Genomic DNA, 21525 nt, shown 5'->3' on the forward strand with positions numbered 1-21525 from the left:
ATGTTTGTCTGCACTGTAAATATGCAGATCTGGAGAGCCTTAAACAAATTAGATTTGTTCATCGTGCGCTTGCACATAAAACTGTGGAGTTGGCTTTAAGGGTGTGGGTTGTGGACTGATGCTTACAGTAGGATGTGGGTGAGCCAAAGGAAGCACATCCCACTCCTCTTCTTAGGCGCAGAATCTTAAAATCTGAATACACCCAAACATTAACATCCTCTCATTTGTTTGTTGTGATCTGCACATTCCTACATTGAAGAACAGTGTCTCATCTTCTCTCCTTTTGTGTGGTGGAGTGTGCCTTCCAGCCAGCCTGGCACTGACTGGCACATGGAGTAAACCAACTCCAGCTGCTTTCTGACCAAGGGGAACTTGTTTAATTAACCACGCTCCGGTTCCAATGAAAGGGTTGATTTCGCCCCCAGCTGTTGACCAGTCTGTGGCTCCCCGGGGCCCTGACGGAGACTGGCACATCACCCCTGGTCCGGTCCAATCCACGTTTCCCAGTCAAAGATGGACTCTGCCTGTCATGCCAGAACGTATCACGCCTGAGTCCTCCTTCATAAATTAAACATGAGATCTGGAGGAGTTCTTTTAAAAAAGGAAAAAGACCCAGAGGATGTTTCTCTGCTCAGATTCACCCACGCTGTTTTTCTTTCTTTCTTTTTTTCTTTTTCCGATGACTCGGACTCACTCAGACATGGAAAAAAGGAAGAACGGGGGAAAGGTATAAACAGGTGCAGAGGTGAATGAGAAAACAGTGCCCTCGATGACTTTCTCAAGAGTGCATTTGTGAATACTTGTGTGTGGGTAATCCATGGTGGCCCGACGGAGCACTTCAAAGAGCCTTCTGATGGTTGTCTGGCCCTTTCCATGTGCTTTTGGGGACATACTCATATGTATGAAATAAACTCAGCTTTTAAGCATTACTCATCCATGTGCAGGTGGTTTAGTAAACAAAGTTTCACCTTGAAAAGAGGAGTTTTTGTTTTGTTTCCACTTTACATGTAATAAAAAAAGTCTCATTTTCCAATTATGATCAGCATCGACTATTCTCATATCCATATATTCTAGAAAAGAAACCACATATTTGAAATAAAAGTGTTTCTTTCTGACAAATATCTGTCATGTCTTTAAGTGTTAACACCATATCGCAACATCATCACGTCAACACACCTTCCACTCTTAATACTGGTGCAAATGGTTGTCACTGAGGCAATCAGGTGCTGGGGTTTGTTTATACCTTGTTTAACCCTATACAATGTGAAACCACGGTGAGATTAAGTTAAGAAGGCAAATCAGACAAAAAATATTTGGTCAGTATGAACAAGATGATCAGAAACAACAAAAGCAAGTCACTGTGCCGCTTAAAAGTTCATGCGAGTTCATGCACTTAAAAGAACAGCTGGCTTTAAAGTAGCTCCAAGTAAAAGGCCCGAAGTTATGTGACAATTGGCAATTGGTGGAATAACACATCATATTGTATAGTCAATAGTTAGGGGATTTTTTCTGGCCTTATTTATAATTTCCACTCTGCTCTGCTTCTTCTAAGTGCAGAATCTCGACAGTGTTAATTACACTGTCATAGGATTTCCACTCTGTTCCCACCTTTGTTCTAAATAAATCTGATTTTACAAGAGAAGCCGAATGCCAAACTGACATTTTGAAAGGTAATGTCACCACCCAGCCATATATGAAGTCTTTCGAAATCCAGTGAGAGCCGGAGTAGCAGCAAGAGAGCTCATTTCACTAGCATCTGGATGACAGGTCCTACCATCACCAAGCACAATTGTCACCTTTACACGTTGTCATGAATCTTGTGTCCTTGATGCTGCGATAATGCACATTGAAAGGGTTCCACGTCATCACCTGCACCCCTCAGCGGCGTGAATATAGAAAAAAACAAAACAAAAAAACACTGAGCATCAACGCCCAAAACCAAGTGGGTATAGGTTCTATACACTTAGTTTTTCCAACATTTGCACAACTGTCAGAAGAAGACTGCAGTTCTTAATGATCTTTGAGTATTAGTTGGATTGGCATTTTCTGTTCTAACCTATTGCCCAACTCATGCAGCTTCCACCCCTCATCCTCAAGCCCCCCTTGTCTTTTTCTTTTTTTTACTGTAAGTCCATGGCAGAGTCCACGGGAGCCCCATTTGCCGTGACATATGACGAACAAGGCAGTCAGTACGAGCGAGTGGCCCTGTCTGAAGCTGTGACTTAGTGTCGTCCCTCAGTGCCTCTGGCAGCACAGGGACAGAGGGATGAAGGGGATGGAGGACGAGGTAGAGAAGAGGTACAGAGACAGAGGAAGGGTGGGAGTTGAGGCAGAGAGAGGGGGATTCAAGCCAGAGTTTTTGCCCTGGAGACACACTGGCAGTCCTAAGATTAGAGGGGTAATCAATCTCAGCGTGGAGCCGGCCAATCCCACCGCCCCATGGCCTGGCAACCTGGCCTCCCCAGGTGGGGGCAGGGCTGCAGGGAGCAAAGGGACACTGACAAGGGGGACAGAGAGAAGAGGAAGAGGGAGAGATGAGGGGAAAGAATATTCTTTATTAACAGTCATTTGTCCTTTAACAAGCCTTGGTGCTAGACAGGTGATGAAGCATAGCACCACAAACATATGATTACTGTCATTGTTGTTTACTGGCTTAGCTGCTTCTGTCACCTCACTAGGGAAGCCTTGCTTTGGGTGCCATAACCACACAACCGCCCTGAGCTACGGAGGACCGAGCTTGTTCATAGTTAGGCCCTGTGCTGATGTAGCAGTCAATATCTGTAGACAAACAAAGCACAGTAATCAGAAGCAATATCAAAATAGGATACTATTTTTTATTTTAAAAAAGCAAATTTGCATTTTACAAACTAAATATAAAAATACAATTTAAGCATTTCAAGGTGCATAGTGAGTGTCGACTGGCTTTCACACCAACTACTTTGTAAAAATCTTGCAGAAGCACATGCAAGGGAATATCTTTTGGCTTTACTGACAACAAAGGCTATGAGAAAAACTGTGCTTTTTGTTTGAAGCAATGCATAAACATTAAAATTTTCCATGCATAAAGAGAAGGGGAGAGAAAAAATCTTTGAATCAAAGCACTGCTCAGGGTTAAAATGTCTTTATTATATTGACATATTCGCGCTTTACGATTAAAAATGCCCACGCGTACCGGCGTGTGCCTTCTTCGGGGCATAGTACAAATGAACTGAGGAAGGTGTGTAGGCTATACATGTTCAGTTAATTAGTCAGGGAAGAGCACAGGTGCCTGTAATGAGTCAAACATTAGCAGCAGAAACAATATTAAACCTCACCTCCAAAACAGTTCCATTGTCTGAACACGCAACACAGCTGATTTTGCGGGTGAAGAGGAGCAGCACGGCTTTTACAAAATAGACTTTTAACAGGACACACCTACGTACACCTATAGTCATATGTTTGTACCTCTTGTGTAGTAAACAATGTGGAAGTTACTGTGGCGATCTAAGATCCTGTTAATGTGATAACAATCAGAGCTGAAATTCTTCTGTTTGTCAGATAGTCTGTTTGAGGAAAACAAAAAAAGCAACGGCTAAATCAGATTCAGTTGCGTAAATTCAGTCGAGTACAGCGCCAGTACTTAAAGGGTTGTATTGCTTGCAGAAGAGACAAAAACACAGTACGCATCAATCTCTATAATCGTGTAAGAGAGAGTGCTGGACATGAAAAGCCTCAAGTTATTTTGCACTTTCATAGTTAGTTGTGTAAAGAGGGCAAATTTACGGATCAGTTACCAGTATTCACTTACTCTCTGACACATTGCTATCAAATGTGTAACAAACACTGCTGTGTAAATGAAAGCATTAATGCATGATCAAGGACAAAGATGGCCCGTTTTTCTGCCAGTGGTTTTAGCAAAGGTCTACAGAGCATATCTTCAGCCTTCTTCAGCTAATGAGACCCAGAGGACTGTGGACCAGTTTGAATTACTCCCAGTCACCTTAACAAATTACCATCAATGTCTCCTAATCCAGTGCATGCATGCAGATCAATTATCATCCTCGACGTGTTCAGCAAAGATGAAACCAGAGAAAGAATAATGTAATGTAATATAATGCAACAATGGAAGACTGCTAAAGGTGTAAAAGAGGAGAAAAATTAAAGTAAAGGAAGGAAACATCCTCATGAGGCCCTTTACGGATAAATGAAATAATTAGACCCAACTCCCCAGTGGCTTAACCATTTTATTTTACTTCTAGAGAAATAATTAGTTGTTTTTTTTTCCTTTTTGCAAAGCTCCTGTTTTTTTTCCTCCATGTTTAATCTTTAATCAGTGTGGAACATTTCCCTTTGGGTAAAAAGGTGCTTTATAGTAGGATGTAATATTCTGTGATAATCCAGAGCTGCTTTGCATCATGAGGATGCAAGCATCATGTATCAACCTGCATTAATAGCTAAATACCGTAACCCTCTTTATCAAACTAATACATTCATTATCAAACTAATTCACTTCTACATACACACACACACACATATATAATGTGTCTGTCTGTGTGTGCGTATATATAGATATAACAAAGCAGGTGGTCCTGAAGTAGGAAGATTTGTTTTAATTGGGCCAAGAGGTCCGGTCTGAGTCCCATTTGTGGTATGGTAGGGACTTAATTATAAGCAAACTTGGCTACCTATCAATACACCACAAAACCACAGTGAGAAAAGAAGGGTTAAGAATAATCTTGATGCCCCGTGGGTCATTGCACACTGTAAACAACATGGATTTATCCAAAAACAAAACAGAAGAAACAGAACATAACAAGTTGTACGAAATCAATATGAGCCAAAGAAAGAATCAAAGGAAAATCAGCCTAAATTGGAATTTTTGTTTTGCTCGGTCAAATATCGTGCAGCTGGAGATGAACCTCAAGAGAGAATGGCATTAACAGAGTAATACTTAAGAAGCGATAGCTAGACATAGTCAATTCAGGTCCTTATGACCCTACACGAAGGCACAAAGGCACAGATTTGAGGCACACTCTTAGGTGCCTCTCATGAGCCCATAAAGCCATTTTAAAGTGGAGACAGCCATGACTGCTAAGCCAAGGGACTGAGGGAGAATTTCAATCTCTCGGTGTGTTGTTCGCCTGCAACAGTAGACCACAATATCTAGGGCTAGCAGCTCAGTTCATCTGTGATCTGTGCTTCCAGGCACTGGCATTAATTGAGCTCATAATTGAATTGTTGTCTTCATTAGTTCCAGTCCCCTGCTTGCGAGTCTCAGCTACGGATTACTGGGGAAAATGTCTGTGCTAACATCCTCTTGTAAAGCTTCTGAGAGAGCTTCTGTACCTGCTACTATCCCGTTATGTCACTGATGAGAAACAACTGCCACTCACCTCTGACCAGTGACGATATCTGTGTTCCCGTAGAAACCGTGGCTTTTCAAGACACCAAACAGACACACAGCAGCACAAGACGGCAGCTTGTAGAAAGAAACAATCGACCGAAGTCATTAATATTCTCGTGGAGGTTCAGGCAGATATACAAGCTTCACCTGCAGGAAGCCTCTCCAGGCAAATGCATCACCTCAGCCCACTTAACATTGATCCCGTCACCAAATCTAAAATTGAATTCACAAGAATTAACAATAAAAGGTAACATTTGTGATTTGAATTAAACAATAATCTTGTATTATATTAAAACACTCGGAAAAGACAAAAATGATCCAAATATCTTAAAGGAACAGGCCAATAAAATTCCATCCTGTTTGATTGAGAGGAAAAAACAGGTACACAAATAAACATCATGCATAGAGACAGGCCAGACATCAGTACTGTGATGTGCTTGGGGTCGTGCAGCATGGTAGAGAAGATAAAGGGAAATTAAAGGAAAGGTCCCTGACCCTCTCCGATAGCTCTAAATGCCTTGCAATTTTCCACAGGAGACGAAAATCCTCCTCCACAAATGAAGGGCTGTGTCTGACCTCTTCCAAGAGCGCAAGAAGTTTAAGAGAGGTTTACAAAAAAAAGGAAGACTCAAAGAGAGGCAAAATGGTAATTTGACTCGCGAACAGACATTTCTAACCCCTTTAAGGTGCATTTTAATAACTCCTTGGCAATTTGCATCTCCTGCGCTCGGCCAATTATTATGGCATGCGTCAGATTGAGGCAACATCTATAGAAAGTCTGACACTGTCAAACAGGGAAACAAAATGAAGCCTAAAAAAGCAGCGTAACTGCAAGCAGGCCGAGCTCTCAAGCAAAGACTCGAGGACAGTTGTTCCCCTCATTAGAGCATCATTTGGCAATAATTATCTTTAAGTGCTCTCAAATATCTCGGAGGTGAAACAAACTGTGCAAATCTCCAAGAGAAAAATTATGACAGGTAACTAGAAAGAGCAACAAAAGTGGTCGTGAGACATGCACCGAATTGAGTGTCAGAGAAAATCAACATCCCCCTAGCACCGACAATAGGTTTTATATTAAAAATCAAATGAAATTTAGGCAGGTATTTTGTGGGTACAATTCGGGTAGGAGAGGAGAAGCACTGGGGATCAAACCGCCCTTTAAAAATCTAACACAATCTGCCACAGACACCTCACATGTGTCAACCTAAGAGTACAGACACCTTTCCCCTCTCACCAAATCAGATTCACCCATTTCCTGGGACCTAACAGCTTCGCAAATAGGAAGTGAATGCTCCGCCCTGGAACAAACAATGCCCGAAAGCATCAAAAAAATTGATCTTATATGAATATTCAACAAGGGAAGACAAGAAACTGAATTCCTCATTTTCACCTTCCTTCCCTTCCACCATTACAGCTTTTTCTCTAACTGCATAATTAATGTGTGAACAGCAATGTGTGAATTTGTTTGCGTTCCAAAATAAGGAATGATGGGAATTTATAAAAAGAAGACAACTCGATTGCTTTGTACTCTTTAGAAAAATAAACATAGAGGAAGAAGATGAGGGTTTGTAATCCGGCGCCTTAAATTACAGAATAGATACAACGATACTTCTGCAATTTCTACAAAGGTAGCAAAAAGGACATGCATTTTTCCTGCTCTGTTTGGAGATTTAAATGCATGCAGCATTTATCTACATTTTTCCAAACAATATTTTTACTTTTGAAATAAAGTTAGAGCTGGTAGCTTAATGCATTACATTGCCTTCATCCTCAGTTTGCCAGTGGGGATAGCTTACACCGGTCCCCCATACAGCAGTGAAAAATGTCTAGCCCCCTACTCCAAGTTGTCCCTCTGACATCAATAACTTTTTTTTCACCTTTCAGGATTGTTGCTCCAGTCATTTATTTACTTTAAATACATCTGTGCCATTTTCTTCCAAATATACAACAGATATGAACACAGGTGAAAGACTGGAGGTAAGGGTTTCGTGCGCCAAATGATTTTTCTTTTTTTCCAAAGGCACATAGATACCCCGAGGAACAGATTTACTGGCCTAGGCTAATCTGTCAAGATGTGATACATTCAGAAGTTTTGCAGAAAATAATCTTGACAAATTAATGCATTTGTGATTCCTTACCGTGTGTGTCTGTGTGTGTCTATGTGTGTCGTGAGCGAGGAAGGAACTTGAGGGAGTTAGTATGCTGAGGGTAAGTCAGTGGGCAGGCAGGTAAGTAGGAGACGGGGCAGAGTAATCAGGCTGTCCATAGCCCAGTGGCACAGAAATCTTTCTCTCTCTCTCTCTCTCTCTCTCACACAAACACACACACACACACACACACACACACACACACACACACACACACACACACACACACACACAGTTCTCCAGTCGTTCATTTTCCTAATGATCTGCAGAGCAGCTAGAGGCAGGGAGCCATGTTGACTGGGAGACCTCTGCCTTAACCCTCACTCAGGGCAGCATTACTAATGATAGCGTGTCAGTCTTACTCTGCTGAGCATGTTGGTCAGTTTGTAAACTTCTCTTCTGTCATTTGAAACAACAACTAGTCACACACCATAATTTAACTTTTGTGATTTAACTTTTTAGTTTAAGAAATGAAAAAAAAAAAAAGAAATACACGTGAACTAATATACGATGCACACGAGTTACAGGCATCGCACTTCAACTGTCCATGTGAGAAAAACAGAATGATCCAAATTTCCCACAATCCCACATAATTAAGTTACATCTTGCTCACATGCGTTAAAAGATCGAATCATCAATAAAGCATGTGTTATGCAAGACAGCCAATAAAACACAAGCAACAGTCATATTTCAGGTATGTTCACCCGTTGTTTGTTGTTTCATGACAAACTCATGCAATGAGCAACATGCGAGAAAATATTCCATAAGAAGTCCAATAAATTCAGTCAGTTTCTCTAATCTACACTAATTATTAAAGATAAAACAGTATCATCATTTTTCAGAATTGTTAAAATGGTGAAATAGTGCACTGATGGCAGTTATATAACAGAATTTTATACATCATTCATTTATATGAATACTGCATTTCCTCAAACAGGAAATGACATGCATCCGCATGCCCAGCTTTTCATAGTTTTTAAAAGGCAAAAAAGATATTGAACAATATTTTAGTATCTGCTATGCTCCTGCCCTGTTAAAGTTTATGCATTATAATGTCAGCAAAATCTCAGCACTTCCTTTATCTTACTAAATTTAAAGCACTCTAACATATTAACTGGACAAAACCCTTCCTTTGTTTGCAGATCTGCAGCAACATGATTAGAAAACTTTCTTTTGTTTTCCTTTTTAGAAATATAGGACATAAAATTATCTATATTAAATTACCACGTTTTACATGTTATTCTTCAACACCTGAGAATATGTGAGAGAGCGAGAGAGCACACATTCAGGGTGAGAGGGACATGAAACTAGTGGCACGATGTTCAGGTAGGAGGTACAAACCAATTCATCAGCCTAATATTTGACTGTGTGCTCAGTTATAGTTTACTAATGTATGTAAACTTGCCAATACAGCAATAGTGGTTATATAACCTTGGAAATGAGTTCACTCAGCTGTGCATAAACACAGTTGTGCATACATTGTTGTATCTTTCCACTAAACTAAACAAGTAGCACTTGCTACTATAGCTCCAATTAATACACTGTAAACATTGTTAACTTTAACAGATTCACAGAATGCCTAATACCACATTTACCTTATAACACTCATTCCCATCTACTCACTCCTCTCTCCTCACTTCTGTTGACTAGTAATTCTCAGTAAATATTTCTGGGAGGGGTAAGAAAAAAAAAACTTTCACCCACCCCACGTTTAGGCAAATATCAGGACAGACGTGGAGGCGAGTTGGCCCTAGGTGGCCATTAGGATGCAGCAAGCAGCGTTTCCATGCAGACGCCATCTCCACATGGAAAGGTCACCTCCCTCCCTTTGCGGGTAAATACACAGACGTATACAAATGTGGTTGCGTGCTAAAATGGCTCACCTTAAGAAGGCATTAGGCTCTCTTCCACTGAACTTTACATCTCTCTCTTCCATTATCTTAACCAATGGCATTTCAACCTCTTCCAAAGTAGTGCAATGCTGCTAAACTACGCAAAGCCATTAAATCTCCATCTTCAAAAAACAAGTGTGATTTTCATTTGTGAACTGGGAAAGGAAAAAAGCGCAGTAACAAACAAGGGTATGGTAATGTGATTCTATGACTGCCACTGGTGTATGTCATACAAAAGTAAGTAGACAATTTCGCTCTAATAACGCTACCTGAATTTAATTTCAAAACTGAGCACACGCAGTCTACTAGGCTGTCTGTTGCTGTCATTATGAATCGGCAGAGCAACGGGGACTGACAGTGATTGACCAACAGTTCATCCTGTTTGACTTGAGATGTGACTCAGTTATGTTTCGTGCGCTTTTATCCCCTTTGAGTCCTGTGCACTTCGGGTTCACTATAAGGCCCTTAGCACCAAACCTGCCAACTGGGCCCTGCAAGCATTGTTGCTGTCAAGTTGCATCCAGACAGGAGACTAACCCACAATGTCAGTGCCCTGCGTCTACTACCAACACACCTGAGCTGGGGTACACCTTCTACTCCAGCCCCAGGCATAGCCAGGCTCTAGCTAACTCTATTGTGCAAGAGGGTTAGGTCATACAACAGGAAGCCTTGTTTTAGAAATGATGGGAGGGGGAGTGGAATATTTTAGACTGGCGTTTTGGTTCTTATTCCATTCTGATGTATCCCTGTCCATCTCTTTTCCTCTCTCTACTGTTGTTGTCCTATATTAGTTAAACATGCCAAGTAAATAAAGATTAATTCCAGTCCTGTCATTGATTTTCTTCTTCAGTTAATCATCTATTTCTATCTCCCTTTTTTTTTTAATCTAAATTTGTTATAGTTGTCCGCTCCTACCTGCCAGTTATACTGATTTTCCTTTTACTGTCATGTGTTATCCGTCCCCTTTTCTCTTCTTTTTGTGCCAGTCTTTCCCGTTCTCCCTTTTGTTGTCTCTATCTTACCATCTCTCGCTGTCCCAGGGGATGACATCTTACCCCTGGCACCAGATCCCAGTGGATAGACAGAAGCCCCACCACGTGAGTCTAGCAGCTCTGCGGTTAGTTTCTCATGCCATGCTGAAGTCGTGTTCCCGTGGCACTCTTTCCCACAGGGAATTCCCACCAGAGACAATGGGCAGCTTATCTTGGTAAACAACAGCTTCCTCCATACCATCCTACAAAAAGGTACAGATGAGAAAAGCACAAGAAGAAGTGCAAATATAGTATAATACTGCATAGCAGAAGAAACTAACAGCCACAATACTACCTAAAGCCAACTCAGACACATCCCTCTCAGTGCTTTAGACATTTAGAATCAATGGCAACACAATCACACTCACAATATGTAATTGTGGCTCCAGCTGCCTCTTTGATTTAGTCAAACAATTGCTTTAGTTTGCTGGAAAAATCAATAAGAACTAATTTTCAGTATCACCAAAAGGAAGGGAAAAAAGTCTCATCAAGAAAATGCATTGAATTATGGCACGGCTAGAATTCAAGTGCAGTTTAAAAAAAAAAACAAGTAAGGCCTATCTGATGTCACGATTATGTCAAAGTGTTTGTGAGAGTGGCTGATATAAAAGGATGGTTTGGTCTTGAAATTCATATCCACTTACTGCCAGAGCAGGCCTGTATACCTCTCCAAGTAATGGCTGTTTACAAGATAAAAGAAGAGGAAAAATAGCCACTTTTCCCTGCTCAGACATGAAATCCTCTTATGAAATTAGGCTGATAAAAGGGCCTTGTGACGTCGGCCATTTTTCCCCACGTCAAGAAAAACGTGTGTGTGAGCATTATTAATGGCATCCTTGTGGCATGTCATTTTTCTACATCTCCGACGCACTCCTGACAATAAAAGCAGAGGACCGGGCCTACTAGGCGCTTTGTCAGAGCAACCAAGGAGTTGCCGTGCAGCCCTGTCAAGCTCCCTGATGCAGCTACAACCCTGGGAAGAGCCACAAAACCTACTTTGCTGCGTGCGTAAGAGCCAAGGGTTAATTTTTGTTAGTTCCTCGCTGCCTTCAAAGGGGGTAGAGTGGAAAAATGAAGCCGAGCTGAAACAAATAGCAGCGTCTGGAGATACGTGTGGCCTTCACTTAAACAGAGCCATAAATCAGCAGACTGACATGAGCGAGGGAGGGAGAGAGAAAGCGAGAGAGACGAGCAAAACCAAAAAGTGAGACAACAGCAGCATAACATTACCGATGTTTAGCCGCACCAACCTACAAGATTAACTCTTATGACTTGCATATACTGTACTTCTAAACTGGATGTTCTTTTATTTTGTTAGTACAAAGGCTAGCTAACCTAGCTAATATGCATGTACAGCACTATCCTATAAGTGGCCACACTGACCCTGTCAACGTTGCCTTTACTAATTTACAGATTTGACACTAGAACTATAATTATTATTAAAAAAAGAGAAGATTTGTTAGGGTTCTTAGAAATATTTCATCAATATCCATGCGAAACAGTGCTTATGTGTTTAAATGTTAATGTGCACATCTTCAAACCATACATGCGTCCTTAATGGCTGTGCATTTCAGCGTCTACCTCTACACAAATAAGCATTAGCAACCCTGTTTGGAGCTGCAAAGCAGAAAGGGGTGAACATGCATGTGGATTACATATAGCGAGCATCATCGGGCTGTGATACTTTTAATGAAGTCCTTTGTGTTTAAACCTGCATGCATGAAAAGTCCCACACCGTAGAAAGCGCTTACACACTGGGCCACATGGCTTGCCTAATTGCTAATTCATTCTCCGTCAGTCGGTAAGCTAAGGTAGGGGCAGAATCTAAGAGATCTCTTATGCATGGCCGTGCATGTTCCAGCTGCAACCCACCCTGTGTCCCTCATTTTGTCCTGACTTGTGAGGGATTACCGCAGTGTGGGCTTGTGCTGAGCTGGCAAAATAGAAAGGGATAAGAGGAGGAGAGGAAGCTATACCACGCTGAATTTGTCTGTGTTTTACATACAGGCCAAGTCTTCAAGAAACCTGTACCGGTCTGATTTGGACCCTGCTGAAAGAGAGATTAATGTATGTCTCATGCTATAGAATGAACGTGAAAGACAGAGAATGGCTTTTACAGAAGTACCACAGCAGATGTGGTTTAGATGAAGCTGGATAAATCAAATAGGATAGTCACAGTTATTCCAGCTGCACACTTTGAAAGTAAGCCTAATAGCACATTTTCAACAACAGAGCATCAGGAAAAAGGAGATCTGGTGTGTTTGTGTGATATAGCAAAGCAAGCAATTGCCTTCTGGATTTCCACAGTTTAGGCACAAAGTATGTGCAAATTATTTCATTCACCTGACACCAAAGAACAGCGGTTGCCTGGCACTTTCAGAGAAAATTAAATTAAGCGCCCGGAAAATGTTAGAGGAAAACTTGGAGGATATAGAATGGATTTATGGCTTTAAATCTGATGGAGCTTGATACTAATGCGGTATAAATCCTTGCCTTTCATTATAGTATTATATGAAACGCATTGGAATGGAGCGATGGATCCTATTTGACATTCCGTTACCAGAGCAGTTGTGCACAGCTTCACACTTAAGCCCTTTAAAGCTAATACATAAATGTAACATTACATATAGCTGCAGTGCTCCACAGCAGTTTTTTTCCCTCCTCTGACTGAATCAGCAAACACATGAAATTATTCTCCCAAATGGTTTAATTACTCAAACAGATTGAGGAGCGTAATGATGTTTTGCCTCTCCAATGGCAACAATGCTGCTAATCGGCTCAGCTATTATTCTGACAATGAAAATGAATCATAAGACGCTTGTTCCTTTTTTACAATATGTTAATGTTACACAGTGTAGTCAGCTGGGCTCACGGAAGAATTTAGAGGCAAGCTCAGTGCAGTCAAGTGTGTTCGCTGAATTGTCATATGTGAAATCCAAAACAATGCCCACCAAAATTGTTTCCTTGCCTTTTTTTTTTTTACTTGTAACAAACTTATCAACACATGGAGACACAAACTAATTCAGAGTCTGACTGGCAAGGTCTAAGAATCTAACTATTGACACGTGACTCTAGTAAGAAGTGACTTCAAGTGAAACACAAAGAGTTTGTAAAAGTACGTCTTTCTTCATTAATGCATCCAGTTCCAATTTAGTCCACAGGGGACCAAATAGGAACGCTGATTCCTTGCTGGCCTGCCTGCACCGAAGGTGGTGGAAGCTAGATGGGGTCCATTTTGTCCCATGTCATTTGGTGCGGGGGGGACGGCACAGATGCATTGTGCCCTATGGCGTGGCTGTGGCGGCAGCACGTATGGGCTCATTGTGCTGCGATTATGTAGGACGAGCACGCCGCCTGCTAATCCGCCTGTGGGAGGGTGCATGCCTGTGAATTATTGCACTTTGGGAGAGGAAGAAAGAGAAGAAGGAAGAGGCAGAGAGGGAGATGAGGAGCACAGGAATAAGAAGGAGAAGAAGAAGAAGAGGAGGAGGTGGAGGAGGAGGAGGAGCGAGAGCCACAGAGAGAGAGAGAGAGAAGCCCCCTTGGCTGTGATTATGAAATGGTCTGTCACAGATTAAGGCTACAGGGATGCAGGCAGAGATGAGCCAGAGCCTCCCACAGACACACTGGCTAGTCAGGCTGCTTCATTGAGCTTACCTGAGGTTATACACGCCTCGCATCCATCGATGGATGTACAGCGCACACACACACACACACAAACACACATGAAGGAGAAGAGGGAGGTGGGGAAGGCAAGAGGAAATGAGCGGGAGGGAGAGATTGAGAACGAGAGGAGAAAGCGTGAAAACAAACATGTTCCAAATAGGCTTGCAATTGAGAGAGAAGGGAAGAAAAGGGAAGAGAGGGAGAGAAAACTGTGCCCAAGGAAAAACACAAGAAAATAAAAGGGAAATGGGAGAGAGGGAGCTTGAGACTGTTGGCAGCCAAAGAAGACAGTGACTAAAATAAGACCTGTGTGGCTATTGTCTGTTTGCAAGAGGGCTTTGGTGATAAAAAGCCCACGCTATTTATCTTTCTCTTGCCTTGCCCTCCTCGAGAGCACAGATACCTGCAGATGTTTTCTCAACCACAGAAAGAGGAGAGAGTATGTCAGAAAAGAACTGAGCGCACAATGTGTTCACAATGTGGAGAACTGCGCTTCTTCTGCAGGTTTGTATAATTACACTGGGAGTCCTTATTCTAAGCATCTATTATTTTCATGCCTGGAAGCTTCAGAGGTGTGCAGCGTGGTGAGAAGGGTCAGAAATACTCAACTCCTCACTGACTGATTGACAGCTACAGCCTGCACTGTTCTGTCCAATCACACGCTCCACTGTCAGGTTGATTCTTCCCCCGGCTTCAAGTGGAGAAGAAAAAATGTTGCCAGAGTTTGTTACAGCAGAAACATCCATGTTTGATTGGCAGGCCGCCCTTCTTTCAGGACAGACAGAGCCAATCAGCTTAATTAGTCCGATGCTATTTCCAGGTTTTGTATCTACAAGGCTGGGATTTGTGAGTAAGGATTTAAGTTTTAGCCCGTTGTTTAAAGATTCACTGGGGCTTGCAGGTCTCTTTCACTGTAAGTCAGATGGGGAGTAGGTATACATCAGTCAAGCATCGCTAGGAGTTTCATACAGGTGTAGTGAGGTGGGTTTTTTTGTTGTTTTTTTCCTGCAGGTGTGGTGGTAACTCATCTTTTTTTCTATTTGTTTAGGAGAGAACAGAAATGAGTCATAACTCTGTTTTCTGTCGACAACAACTCTTATCTCTGTGCCACACTCGGAACTATTTAATACAGTATGATACTAAAGGAATATGCTTGTCAGTTTGCTGAATAGCTCCTTTCCCTACATCACAACCAGTCATGCCCACTTCGCACACTACAGGGCAGAGAACGTGTAGTATTCAACTTTTCCTTTAAGCAGACTTATTTCTTTTAATGGGTTTTTGTGTCTACATCATGAATGTCTTTCATGAAAAACTGGAATTTCTATTCACCAGTATCCATTTTTAACTAATCAGGTCTCAACTCTTGCATGATATCATTTTCTATTCCCTCACATCACGCCTGTTGACATCATTTCCCTAACGGAGCAACCATTCATGTAAAAGTGACAGGAGAAAAAAGTATTCACCAAATCGCAATTTGTAATGCACTGATTATTTATCTAATAAAAATTTATTTAGATTTTAGATGCCATTTATGAACAAATGCGTATACAAGTTCCTGCATGGTATTTTAAAAATCATCTGTCTAATGGAGTCATGCTGTTTGGCACAGTAGTTTGACCTGAATTAGTTTTGGGGGACACCAAAATCTAACCTCAAGGTGATAGTCCTTTCATTGTCCCATCAAGAAGGTGAATAAGGTGAAAAAAAGAAGAAAAAGAAAGGGAGAAGGAGATAAGAAGACAAAGATTAAAATAAACTAGCACAAAAAATACTTTATTAAACCTCAAAGTTGGGAAATTACCGTGTTACAGCAGCCTGAAGCCTGAAAAAAACGATTCAAATAAATAAAACATATAAAAATTATACAGTAAGGACCTTAAAAAGAATGTGGTGGTATTAGATAGCGGAGTTGAGGCAGATGTTAGACAAAGTGTTCAGCTGTATCTCAATAAGTAGTGCACACTGTATCAGCTGATGAAGGAATCTAAACAGGTGTTGATTCAAAGTGGATTTAAACAGCAACAGCAAGGAAAAATTCCCACAGCAAGGAATAAAACATTCCACCAGCTGGAATATTTAATTTTTCAAGTATTTTTACTTTTTTTTTTTTTTTTTAACAAAGGGGCACTCTTTGCAATAAACACAACTCAACTGCACGTACTTGGAGTGAAAGTGGTTCAAATTGCCGTTACACTACATCTATTGTATAACAACAATGCATTTCTCTTATGGAGATGAAGGAGAAGCAATTAGTCACATTCAGAGTCTATTTATTAGTAATGATGCACAGTTCACTGGATTTGTATACAAACTCAAGGGCATATAGCAGCATATCTTCTCAACCACGTGACAAAACTGTGGCCATCCTGCTCCAAACTGGATACACATACGTTTTCTTGCTGATCGCACGGTATTAAATGAGAGGGGATAACCCTTTGAAAGCAGTGAGTTATTACAACATCTCGGCCTGACATGACTGTAACAACCCAAGCTGATGCCAGATAATTGCTCTTGTGCTCGCCACTTAATGAACATAATTACTGTACCACGTTCTTCTGTATTCACCCCGTGATTAATTGTTACAACATTTCTTTGTTGGGTTCCGACAAATTACCCCCTCATACCACCGTTGCCATTTTCACATCAGGCAATCATAAAGTACGCAAGCAGGCACTCATAAAGACAGCCTAGAGCCACTTGAGAGCCATGTTGGGATTATTGGAGGAGGCAGAGGAAGTTAAGGACTCACCAATCAGTCACTTATTATCATTGAGGAAAGGTTTTTGAAGCTGTCATTTCAACCGGAGAGGAGAAGAAGGGGATCTCATGAGCACTATATCCGGCAAAGGCAGAAAGTGTCAGTTATCTCTTCACACACATGCATAAACACACTCTGAAGTGCACTGTCTTACGCGAGCGCACACACAAAAAATAGAAAAAGGGGGGAAGGGGGGGGGGGGGGCGTCTAAATAACTACAAATGCTTCAGCACTCACTGATGCATGCACAGCCACTTTGAGCTCCATGACACCTGTCAACTCAAAGGAAAATATGTCCACACAAGTCAAACAAAATAAGTTCTAATCCGATTCTCAGCCTCACGTTTGTGGGCAATTAGCTTGGGTATTTTTCACAGACGACCTAATTGAGAAGCTGTCACCCAGTTAAGCAAGGCCTGTCTTAAGAGCATTTGCTTAATAAGCCATGGCCTAATGCAATAAGGTGCCTATTCCCAATCAGCCATGACAAAGACTAATTTATGCCAGGCCAAATGAGCAAGAGGGGAGTCTAGGGGCTGAGTAATGATTGTGACCACTGGAAAGTATAATAAAAAAAGAAGAAGAAGTTCGAGAACACCTGTTCTAGACCTAATGCATTTCTTTTCCCGGTGCAAGTAAGAGCAGAGCATGTCCGCTATGGCCTCCTGTTGAGAGCAATGTGCTTCTTTTCGCGGCTTTGTGCCTCCATGCACATATATTCATGTATTTATACGCACAAACACGATTTCATGTTCAGACACATGTATATAGCACGCGCAACCCACAGCGCTCCTGTGTGATTGATTCAGCAGAGCATCAGATCGCTCACCGTGACAAATAGCTGGCTGACAGCCGAGCACAAAAAAAGCCCACACCCTAACACCTAACCTGTGAGGGGACTGGGGGCAAGGAAGGGGGCTGACCTAGCAGCAGGCCGCTGGGGCAGTCGCCATCATACAACCTTTTTTTCCTCCACTTCCCTTTTCTGCCTCGGCCCAAATCACTTTTTATTCCTTGCACTATTCCCTCTGTCTCAGTTTTGGGCTTTTTTTGTACTTCCCACCTTTTTTCCTACACTTCCTACTTCTGCATCCTCCTCAGTATCTCTGTAAGGTATTCTGTCCCCCGATCTCTCTCCCTCTCTTTCGTGGGGAGTGATAGATTCCCCCTCAGTTCATTTATCCTGGAAGCAGAGGAGACGGCAGTGTGATGTGATCCATCTCGCCGGCGATGGAGGGAGCGCGGCGTCCCTGATCACAGGCCCTATCAATCTCACTCATAGGGGCCGGATCAGCGCTGCTGTCAGATAGCAGACACACATGGCCTGTTTGAAATGCTAGGACTTCCTACTGTACCTAGTGCACTAGCACTCACAGGGGAACTGAGTGTAGCTAAGACAGGGAGACCCACAGAAGGGATGTTGCTGTTTCTGAACCCCAGGGAGGGAAACACTTAAGGCATCCACACGTAACTGGCAGGACAGAGGTGAAATGAGTTAAAACAAAACTCCTTTCTTTTCCACTGGCTTTATGTGGAAGTGATGTGCAGAGTTCAGATACACTTTTAAAAAGTTGGTCTGCGTTTTCAAACAATTTTTCTGCCATTAGTGGAAGACGGGATATTATTATTCCTTCTTCTGTGTCCTGTTACCATTCAAGTTACTTTGAGTATTTTAGATCCATATGCTAAATTTTGAATTTGCTGATTTGATTAATATTTGGCAACTTGGACTTTCAGATGAACAAATTCAGCAATCTTTGCAGTTATAAATGGTTGACATTGTATCACTGGAGTTCCTTTACAGTTTGTCTTTTGGGTATTAAAAGTTGTTATACTAGAGTCAAGGGTAACCTAAACAATCACATCAAACACAATATCAATAATCTGATGATTCTATTAACATGACATTAATTTGAATTCTAATTAAGCATGTGGAACTTACTGTGGGTCAGTTTTCTGTCCAATAAACAATCACTTCTTTAAAAAAAAATGCCAACCAGAGTAAAATAAAGGGATTATTTCAGCAATGATGTTACTATTCAAGTAAATTACTGTTTCATAATCACAGTTTTATTTTTTGTTGAGAAATGAAGTGGTGAACGTTAACCATTCACCCAGCATTCAATCCTTATCAGAAGAGCAGTTTATTAATACAACTTACACCGTGGTACACACTGCACGCTTCGAGTTTTGTCAGGTATCGACAACATGAAGGTTGCTATTTGAACAGCAGCATTTCAACACATGTCAGCCCACATTTCCCAATATCCTTGCCATATGCTGTATCAAAACACATCAAACTCTCCTTGACACTCAAGTACACAAAATCACCCTCGCCCGTGACATAAACCACCCTTTACACACACTCCCCTTTACACACTCTGACACCCCTCAAAAAACACTTCCCTACTGACGTGTAACACTCTCATGCACTCATCCACAGACACTTCATAACCTGACATGCATCACCCTGACACGCACACACATGCACACATCCACACACATCAAAAGCAGTGGGCTGTAAAGTGCTGTCCCTATCCACCCCAGACAGCGTCGACCAATCAAATTAGGCCTGATCAAAACATGCCATTCAAAGCCAGGGCTGGGGGTGGGCATTCGGTGAAGAGCAGCCGAAGCTCTGACCTTGGGAGCAATTAGCATGACCAGAGAGAGTGAGAGACAGAGCCGGAGACTTAGGGAGAGAGAGTAAGGGGGGGGGGGATGAGTAGAATAAAGAAATAGGTAATGCAAACCCACCCTCCTCCCCACCCTCCCACCACCTCACTAAATCTGGAAGTAGGGGATGGAGCCCTCTGAGGGCCCACTCAGCACAAGGTCCTGTTCTTACCCACCTCCTCCTCAGAGCCTCTTCACCTGAGCTCCTCTAACTCTCTTGCTGCCTACCAGAGTTACCCGGTGCAACCCCTGGGCCCAGGTCTTCCCTTGAGGAAACCAAGGCCTCATCTCTGCATCTTCCTCAAACTTGATCTCATTAGATCTTGCACATCATGTTTATTTTTGCATATCACTGGGTCCAATACGATTGTTGTGTGTGTGTGCAAAAGAATGAGACTAATACTGACACTTTGCTGAACAGACATTTTTATTTATTTTCTAGTAATTTAAAAAAATCTGTTTCTTCAATAATATCAATATCTACAATATTTACTAATATATATCTATATCTATCTATCTATCTATCTACTAATTAGGGGTGCAACGATACACAAAATTCACGGTTCGGTTCAATATTTTTTTGATACAAAAAAATGTTCATGCATTTTTTTATTTTTCATTTATTAAAATTATAAATATATATTTTAACTCAAAAGTACAGTTTTAAAATGTTGTGTTGCTGAAACAACAAAATAACAAAAATAAATAAATCTATCTGATCGAGAAATCGCTCATCTTTGGAAAAGAGAGTTTATTACAGAGAAATGGGTCTTTCCAAAATAAAAGCTATACCATATGCTTCTTCTGGGCTATATTCTCAGCAGCATATTAAACATATCAGGTCCCCATAAATAGAATCATGTACTAACGGCTGTCTAAAGGACTCGGGTAAAGTTTGTAGCATGCGTGCTTGTTGTTTTTGTCTGCTTCCACTTGTCTTTGCACTAGGATGATGTCGGTGTAAATGTGCAGTCATATTCTTTGTGTTCCCACTAGTGCTGTCAGCGTTAATCTCGTTAAAATGACGTTAACGCCATAACGCGGCAAATCTTCGTTAACAAGTTACCGTGGATCGCCCCGTGCGTGGGGCTGGGCGGCGTCAACACGTTAACAAGCTAACTGCGCTAACGCACTAGTTCCCACCAATTGAGCATTGCGTGGCACATCTGACATACTGTTTTACTTTTGTCCATGACGCGCTTACCATCAGGGTCATACTTCACATGAAAACCAAGATAGTTCCAAACGTCACATCTGAATGAGGGTGGGGGAGGTTCAATTTGCCATGTTGCAACGAGCTTAGCTGTCTCGCTAGCTTGCACTGCGCTCAGTGGATCTGCACTCGACAGTGCAGCCTAGGCGGAGTAGTCGAACGCAGATCCACTGAGCGCTCAACACAGACAGCATCGTCAGAAGAAAAGTTGATAAAATAAATAAAAAAATTTGTATCGTTCGATAAATATGCGTACCGAACCGAAAGCACTATATCGAACGGTTTAATATCGATACGAGTATTGTTGCACCCCTTCTATCTATCTATCTATCTATCTATCTATCTATCTATCTATCTATCTATCTATCTGTATGACACTTTAAAGTAAAAGAGCCCCTTTTCCTTTGAATGCAGCACCATTTGTTACCATTAGCAAACTGTTTATTTAGATGTGTTACTAGTAGAAACGTCACTCCTGACACTCTTCCCGAATCTCTGCACCTCCTTCGCTTCTACCTGGGAATCTAATTTCAATTGACTGCCAGACAGAGAAGGTTTGAGGTTAAAACCATACTGTAAAAAGGCTGGGTAGGACTGCCTAAGAGGGGTCCGCAGGTTCAAATTGTTTTCTATAAGTCACCTCTGTGGGGGATTTGTGTTTATCCCTGGCCATTGATTTGCTGCTGGGGTTCATTGGGTAAGTGGGGAGAGAAGGGGGAAGTAAGGTAGAGTAAATAGGGGAATCCAAGAAAG

General features: G+C 41.7%; 1 protein-coding gene across 4 annotated transcripts in view; it reads right to left on the bottom strand.

The window, feature by feature from the left end:
* Nucleotides 1-1764: 1764 nt before the first annotated feature.
* LOC309716771 (uncharacterized protein) overlaps nucleotides 1765-21525 on the bottom strand; it is a 63819-nt gene continuing 44058 nt past the window's right edge. For 3 of the 4 annotated variants that reach the window (XM_082550785.1, XM_082550787.1, XM_082550786.1), the window contains 3 exons: nucleotides 10478-10656; nucleotides 2676-2778; nucleotides 1765-2497 (listed from right to left, as the gene is read on the bottom strand). In XM_082550785.1, the coding sequence (XP_082406911.1) occupies nucleotides 2236-2497; nucleotides 2676-2778; nucleotides 10478-10655 (543 nt within the window). In that variant the 5' untranslated portion in view covers nucleotide 10656 and the 3' untranslated portion in view covers nucleotides 1765-2235. Of the gene's footprint in view, nucleotides 2498-2605; nucleotides 2779-10337; nucleotides 10657-21525 lie in introns of those variants that run through there. The other variant, XR_014279511.1, reaches the window with a different exon arrangement.

Source organism: Aulonocara stuartgranti (assembly GCF_965226115.1).
Source record: "Aulonocara stuartgranti genome assembly, chromosome: 11".
Classification (NCBI taxonomy): domain Eukaryota; kingdom Metazoa; phylum Chordata; class Actinopteri; order Cichliformes; family Cichlidae; genus Aulonocara; species Aulonocara stuartgranti.